The sequence below is a fragment of the Gavialis gangeticus genome, unplaced genomic scaffold (genome assembly GCF_001723915.1).
Source record: "Gavialis gangeticus isolate Ggan-Ray unplaced genomic scaffold, GavGan_comp1, whole genome shotgun sequence".
NCBI classification, from domain to species: Eukaryota; Metazoa; Chordata; order Crocodylia; family Gavialidae; genus Gavialis; species Gavialis gangeticus.
This window is the reverse complement of record NW_017729033.1, coordinates 70,912,766-70,921,180: the sequence shown is the minus strand read 5'-3', so window position 1 is coordinate 70,921,180 and position 8,415 is coordinate 70,912,766. Positions and strand designations below refer to the sequence as shown.

At 41.1% G+C, this 8,415-nt stretch overlaps 1 protein-coding gene across 4 annotated transcripts in view; it reads left to right on the top strand.

Moving 5' to 3' along the window:
• The window catches only part of LNX1 (ligand of numb-protein X 1), a 133,973-nt gene extending 126,886 nt beyond the window's left edge, over positions 1 to 7,087 (top strand). For all 4 annotated transcript variants that reach the window (XM_019525886.1, XM_019525887.1, XM_019525888.1 and 1 more), the window contains 2 exons: positions 5,390 to 5,548; positions 6,361 to 7,087. In XM_019525886.1, coding sequence (XP_019381431.1) covers positions 5,390 to 5,548; positions 6,361 to 6,496 — 295 coding nt within the window. In that variant the 3' untranslated portion in view covers positions 6,497 to 7,087. The remainder of the gene's footprint in view (positions 1 to 5,389; positions 5,549 to 6,360) is intronic.
• Positions 7,088 to 8,415: the final 1,328 nt, after the last annotated feature.

Here is an 8,415-nt window from a genome sequence, read left to right as displayed (position 1 = left end):
CAAGGGGAAAAATGCCCCCCCCTTTGGTACGGGCCCCCCCCCCCCCCCCCATTGCCATCTTGGGATCAGACGTCCCATCCCTTAACCCCTGGCCTTTGCCACCAGAAGTCCTCCTTTTTGTGCCCACCTACCCCACAGAAGTACTCCTGTGGGGGTGGGGTGGGGGGCGGAGTTGTTATCTTGGGAACAAAAAAACCCCAAATCATATACTAAAAGTCAAACATCCATTATAACTTATTCTATTTTTTAAAATATTTTTGTCCTAATTTGAGTTTGCATTGTGTGTATAGAGGTGATTGCGTAATAGCTCAAAAATAGTCTTACTCTTGTATATTGTGTGTGGGAGAGTGTATGTAAGGGGGCATGGCTGTCCGTGGGGAGTATGGGTGTGTACGAGAGGGTTGTGGGGGTGTGTGTGCAGGGTGTGGGGTTTGTGGGATGTGAGGAGGGGGAACCCCCCCCCACACACACACGCCCCTCATTGTGCACAGCCCCTGCCACTGGTGGTGGTAGCAGCAGCAGCAGGCCCTCGGGGGGCTTGTGGACCGCACGTGGCGGCAAGTAGCAGGGAAGGCAGCCAGTTCCATCATGCAGGGCTTCCCTCCATGGCATGCAAGTCCCAGGAGTTGATGTGACCCCCATGCAATAGAGACAGGCCAGCCTGGCTTCACTCCTTGCAGCCACATGCAGCTCCTGGAACTGGCTGGAGCTGCACAGGGCCCAAGGGCCTGCTGCTGCACCCCACAAATCCCGCACACCCACACCCTGCCCCCCCCTTAGCTCCACACTCCTGCCACCCCAATGGGTGCAGGCTCCGGGCTCCATGCTCCCCACACTCCACATTCCCACTCAGCTGCAGTTTCCCTACCTGCTGTCTGGAGTGAGTGCTGCAGCAGGGACATGAGGAGCTGCTGGAGGCCAAGGAAGCCAAGCAGGTCCCCTGGCAGCTGCAGCAATGGCAGCAGCGACCCCGTCCAGAAGCTGTGCGTGCTGGCCAGGGCCAGGGACCTCCCATGCACGAGAGCTGGGCACGGTACAATTAATTGGTGGGTGTCCATGGGTTGGATGAAAAATCACTTGTTGGGCTAAATGTGGCCCATGGGTCATATTTTGCCCACCTTCATCTAGCAACATTGGTACCCTTAAGCCCCACAATTGGGGAAGGTTCAGTAGAGGCTTCTTGTCACCAAGGTGTATGTTAGTGTGTCTGCATACAAATAATCTGGATAAGCATAAAGGTACATGCACCTGGGAGTTAATGTACAGATAATCAATCAGCATGGCCTGTCAGTGTCAGCTACTGGGGCTGCTGCAGTTTGTCAGGTCATTCTGGTCTAACTGGGTTAATGCACAGATGAAAGTTTTCCCTTTCAGCTCAAGGATCCTCATTCTGCTCCCCTGCACTAAGCAGCTCTGGCTGACACTTGGCCTGTCATTTTCTTTTGTTGTGGTGCTTTTTAGCTGTTTTCCTTTTCAATTTGGAAGAAAGAAATTAAAACCAGGAGGAAGTTGCTATCTTATTCTCAGTCACTCCATTCGGGACACTTCTCCTTCATGCAATACAGGAAGCTTTTCATTTCATACATGTGGAAATATCTTACTAGAACTATAGCAGCATTACCTACTTCCTTACCTCTGCGCATGTATCAAGCCTTACTGATTCTTATCACATTTCTTACAGAAACAAGGATGGTGGATGATGCTGTAACATTTTTATGGCTACTATTTTGCTACAGCAATGAAAGAAATGCATTGTCTCTGTTGACTATATGTAAATACAGACATATCTAAACCAGTGGCTCTCAACCTTTTTAGACTCAATGCATCCCCTGGCAGGGCAGGCCTTTGGAAAATGCTGGCTTTTAGTTCTCACTCATTTGTTGACTACAGAAAAATTATAGAACAATTCTGTTGCAAAGAACTCAGAAAGGCCAGAGCAGGTCAGCATGTTTTTAATTCTGTCAATTCCAATTTGAAATCTCTAGGTTTATCCTGTGAATCATGTGTGTATACCTAATAGTTCTAACGTTGTGTTATCCTGTAATACCCTTGAAAGGATCTCAAGGCACCCCATGGTGCTGTAACCCCTTGGTTGAGAATCACTGGTCTAAACAGTGCATTTAGGTACACTGCAACACAGGTATTTCCAAGTTTGGTAATGTTTTCTGATATATCTGGACAGCTCAACAAGTGCAGATACTAAAGTAGGAAGAACCACAACATATCTAGTTCAAAGCCAGGAATAAAACCTCCACCTTGAGCATTCCAGCACCTTTTGAGGCAGAGACAACCCAGCTGCCAAGCAGCATTAGTGTCCTAGTTTATGTAGCTTAAGCTACAGAAGTCTTCTCAGGTGCCTGAGACTCCAGTTCTCATGCTATGTCTCCTGAGTCGCACAGACTACCCCCATCTTCATCTCAATTAGGGATTTTCTTAGATATAACTAATGGGTGCCCATTTTGCTATGTGGTAGGAATCCCAATGCTCTGTATGCTTTTCAGATGTTCAGGAAAGGACAGTCTTTTGCCCAGGGAGCTCATTTAAAGGCACATGATGCACAAAACCACACACATCCCACTGAGTTAATCAGCTCCTGCCTTAAGTAATTTGCAACACTCCTCATTTTGTGATTCCATACAAACCAAGCCAGGTTTTCAGAACACGGTAACTTCACACAGAGAAATGTTGCTGAATCATCATGGGATACATGTGTGTCCCCCTAGGGTTGGAAACTGTTACAGTGAGTAGGCCCCTTTTTTTTTTTGCCCTATTGAACAGCAAACGCTCAAAATGCAGCACAGTTGCTCTCAGGAGATCAATTGCACAGTGATGCCAAACCACTAACATGCTTTCCCTGTGATCTAGAACAAATGTTGCCTGACTAATGAGCCCACATTTATTAAGAGCCAAAAATTAGCTTAACCCCATTTAGAATGAGCTGTCCCATATGGATGTAAACTAAACTTAAAAAAAAAAAATACTTTAGCCTAGAAAGTATTGTTTCTGTGCTTTGCTCCGATTTTTTGAAAAAAAGAAATTCTGAAGATTTCACCAATGCATTTCTTTGCAAACGTAAGTCCTGCATAGTATTGCTGCTTAATGTGAGGTCCACAGTTATGTTCAATTACTGCCAAAGTTATCTTATCCACAGCATTACAGAGAAGTGGACCTACCTGATCCATCCACAGGGAACAGATGCTGGAGCTAAAAATAGCAATATAGAAACTAAATTGAATCGGATTCTCATTCTAGCTAGGGTCTATGGGCAATGAGCAAGAACACAAAGCAGTCTGACATCTGAAACCCAGATTTGTTATTAATAGGACTTTGAGTCTCTAACTTATAGTAACCCAATTGGGTTACTAACACTGAAGCTAAAATTAGATGCTTAATAGATCAGTCACATTGACAACATGTATATATTACAAGATCTCACATTAGTTTAGTTAATATATAGTCCTATGGTGACAACTTTGTAGTCTTACAGAATGTACTCATGCAGCTTAGTTCCTTGTAAAAATTATACAGAATGTAATTATAATTATAGTAAGTAAGGACAGAGAGTGAAAGAAAACCTATACATTTTTTAATGGACAGGAAAGTTTACTGTAAAATTGTCCTTAACAGAGATGTCAAACTTCCTCCTTCAGACAGTAATTTTCAGATACAGTGAATTTACCCAACTCCACTTGTCAGTCACTAAAAAGACTGTATTAATATTAACAATGGCTAAATCCTGGGAACATTTGGCCATGACCTTGGTAAGTACCATCAAATCCTGAGCTTAGGGTTTTTTCTCGTTTTGTTTTTGGAGTTTTTCTTTTCTTAAGTGATTCGGCACACTAAAAACCCCACAGATGGTAAAGTAATAGATCCTGCCTTTGGGTGAAGAACCTAGTTTCACCTGCTTTTTACATTAGCAGCCAGTGAATTGTTGTGCAAATACTAAGCTTAACATCCTGGCAGCAGGTGAATATTTGTAGATCCTAGGGGACTAATCTAGCACTACCGTAAAATCCTGCTGTGAAACACAGCAAAGGCATATTTTTTTTTTTTTACAAGAAAAATATACCTTAAGCTCCTCTTTTTAAAAAGCACATACTCTGTATTTAAAGTTTTAATACTACCCTTTTTCAGAAAAAGGGCCAGCTGTTTCCCAATGAGAATGAAAAATGCTTTTTGATAGTGATAACACGAGTAATTGCCTTAGAGTGTGTATAGTAAGTTAACCAGCCTGTTTCAAAACCACATTTCACATTTAAATAGCAAGACTTTGTCTGCTTTGTCTGCCACTTTTAGAGTGGATGGTAAAGTTTTATCCATATCTGGGGCCAGATTTAGCATTGCTGCATAGCTAATAAAGATGTCAGCACTCTTCTTTTGAACTGCAACAGAAATACAGCTTCTAACACTGCAGTATTTTCAAAGGTGTTAGTTTCATAACAGCCCTTAGCAAAATTAACAAAAAACCTGGCTTTAAACTAAGTGGATGATTTAGCCATGCTGAGCACTACACATGGCCCAACTTAAGCGCTTACTGAACATACTGATCTCCCTCAGTACTGCATCAGGTAGGTATATTTGGGTTGTACATTACATTGAGAGGTAATATAACAAATGGATTGTAGTATAAAATACGCCAAACTCATAGACAAAGGATACAGAGGAGATTAAGGTTATTCACTCTTTAGGTCAAAAACCACGGCACTAATCTTTTAACTAGAACAATCTGTCTTCCTAACATTTGATATTGCTCTGTAACTTCACTGCCAGGGCTATGAATGTCCAATACACTTTTCCACACTGTAGCTCCCTATGTCACTTACTAAGCACCCAAGACTTCTGGGTTCTGAAATGTACTACAGTTGATATCTACCCCCTTTTTCCATGGTTCATTTATTTTCAAAGCACATCCTAAAAGACAACATATTACGTATAGATCAGTTGATTTGATGCAGGTTTCTCTCTAGAGGAGGGCAAATAAGGAAAATGACTCCTACAGACAGCTTCAAGATTTTTTAAAGGTAGAATTTACCAATATTAAATAAAGTCCAATCTCCTTTGAAATATTTTCCTTTTTTGTGATTTTCAGTTAAAACAAATTGTTGTTCTTCCCTTTTTTAGGTTCTATATGGTTTTGCCATTTTAAAGTAAATACTAGGCAGATATTTGTGATTTTGGAATGACCACCCGTGGAAATCGAGACACCCAAAGCAGCAACGTATGACTAAAACAACGCACCAAAAAAAGATCATTTCAGCTCTCATGTTTTTGGTGTACTCAAAATATACTGCTAATGTATGAAAAGATAGAGGCATCCTTAACAGCACATTAACAATTAAATTTGCTTCATTACTGATACATGCATTAATAAAATAATTTCTTCCAGGTATTTGTACAGCTGCAAAGAAATTGTATTGCGGAGAAATACAGCAGGAAGTCTTGGCTTCAGTATTGTAGGAGGTTATGAAGAACATACTGGAAACAAACCATTCTTTATCAAATCCATTGTTGGGGGAACACCAGCATACAATGATGGAAGAATTAGGTATGGCAACAACTAACTTATAAAGATGACATTTAAATATTTTTTATCCCAGGAACTTGGAGAGGCTACAGGTTTTCATGGATTGTATGTTAAAACTTGAAGCTAGCTCAAACAGGCCAAAGTACTTGCTGAAGTCATAAGGAGTGTCATGTAAGTGCAATAAAAGCTTTCCACTGAAGTCAGTGGAGTACAAGAATTGGGCCCTTTGTGACATGGTAGAAGAACCTGGAATACTGTGCTTTAACAATATGCATTGCTTGCAGAATATTATCAAGTGTATCAAGAGGTACATACACTGCTTCAGAAAGGGGTGTCATTGTGTTCAGTATTCACCAGTGAATAGTAATTTGAAACTGAAAAAAATATACTTTTTCCACGTTTACAACTTAACAATAATACAAACTGTGAGAGAGAGAGAAAAACATAAGAGAATTAAAGACCTGAAAATTCTCAGACTAAGTTTTGTCTGAGAAAGTGTGTCATACTGATGCATTCAGATCTTAAAGAAAGCTGTTAATCTTTCATTTCCTTCCAAATGTCTGATTTGTAAAGGAATGAATGCCAGGAAAGAATAAATGCAAATATTATAGCTGGAACTAAAGTTGTCTTTTACTAACTTGTCTTCAGAGAAGAAGAAATTTCAATCCCACTCTTTGGTCCTACCTAGTTACTACCAACCTTTTGGTAGAGAAGAAATGGTGAACAAATATACCAGACAAGCCAAAGCAGCTGCCTAATTGATATGATCTTGATCTCATAAACACTTCTTGAGTGTTACGACTAACATCCCATCCCCATCTTTAATTTTCCAGATGTGGTGATATCCTACTTGCTGTCAATGGAAGAAGTACATCAGGAATGATGCATGCCTGTTTGGCAAGGATGCTCAAAGAACTGAAAGGAAAAATTACTCTTACTATCGTGTCATGGCCTGGAACTTTTTTATAAAACATGCATTCACAGAAGGCAACAAATGATTTGACACAGAAAACAAGCTCCTTAACAGGGACATAAGTTTTTCTCTGCACTTTTTTGATCAAATGTATATTTGTAAAATAAAATTGTGAATTGTCAATTTGCACATCAAGTAAAGGCAAGTCTTGCAAAAATAGTGGTATCTGTCAAAGAAACACCCTTTAGAAAGAACTGAAGATAAATTAGGGCACAAGGCTCTGTTTCCCTAGGCTCTGTTTTTAAGTTTGTATTTTTTTATATTTGATTCATTATAATAATCAAAGATCTTTAGTGAGCAGCAGAAACTCCTGCCCACCTGCTACTTTCCATTTCTAAAAGAAATTATGAACACGTTATGTGGAAAATTCCTGGAAGTCTCTTGAAATGATAGCGGTTGAAATATTTTTTTAATGATTAAGGTGAAGGTTTTTACCCAACACATACAAAGCACTTTGATTAAATAATGTACCTTTACATTGTCAGCATGAAGCTGGTATTTTCAAAACTTTCAAATATTGTCTGTTAGTATGTAATACTGTGAATGAAACCTTATTTCTAAAATTATTAAAACCAACTGTAACTGTGTGCTTGTACAGACATATTGTTTTCATCAAAAGCCAAAACTAAATAATTCTCTCATAAGCTTCTGCTCAACAGAAGCTCACCTAGAACAGGAGCTGGCAACATATGGCTCGTGTACTAGATCTGGCCTTTGCAGCCACTGGATCCAGCCCACAGAGCAGCAGGACTTTGTCTATGTGGGAGTTAACAAGCAAGGAGCTGCATCAGGGCTGGGGAGCTGGAATCTTCCCACACTGCTGCCACTTCTGTCTCCCGCTTCTAGGAGTCTGCAGTGTGGGCATGGCTTCCAGCTAAAGGAGAGGTGTGCTGGAGCTGGAAGCTGTTCCCATGCTGCTGCCGCTTGTGTCCACCTACCCCTTCCCTTGTCCCACCTCCTCAAAGGCTGCAGCGTGAGCGCAACTTCCAGACTGAGCAGAGCTGCAATAGGGCTGAGCTGCTTGGGAGGGCAGGGAAAAGCAGCAGCACCATGGAAGCAGTTTCCAGATCCACTTCTCCGATGCAGCTTCCCTCTGGCTGGAAGCTGCATTCACCCCACAACCTGGGAGAAGTGCTGTTGGTGGTGCAGCTCCCAGCATTTGGCTCTGGATAAGGCCTCCCTTGCAACTGCTCATGTGCTGCTGAAGCCACCTAGTGCATGCCAGACTGGGGCCAGGTTGTTTCAGCCCATTCTTGAAAGAGACTGCTAGCTCCTGATCTAGAACTTCCTGCTTGATATAATCATGAGCTGAAAAAATAAGTATATGTTTCTCTTTGTTGCTGGATTGACTTCTAATTATACACATAGGAAGAAGCAGTAAAAATGTTGCTAGACTGTGCTGCCCATCTCATTCAACTCTGTTCTGGAGGGAAGGAGTCCAAATGAGATGCTAGTTTGTTTCCATTGTTTAACCAATTCTTAGCCTCTGTGGAAATTAGCAGGATTTGAAGTCTGAACCTCCTTCCCAATAAATTAAAAAGGAAAAAGGCTCAGATCATGAATTTTTACTGGGATTTTTTTACAGCTGTCCCTTGGAAAGTGGAATTCACGAAGACAGACAGCTAGGTAAATGCTTTTGGTTTCTACTAAGTTCATCTCCTTGCCCACATTCTTACATCTGAAAAATTTGTCATAGGTTGTCATACTATACTATAAAACACACACACACACACACACACACACACGATTGTGGCAGGTGAAAAGTATGTCTGTGTGATAAAAGTGCTTGCTGAAGGCTCTATAAAGATTAGACCAAGTGTTTTTCTGTATTTGTTTGGATATTAAGCTATAAGTTGTTGCTAAAAGCCTAATTATAGTTTAAGATGTAGTGAGGCCTTGTATAAAGTAAGGCCTA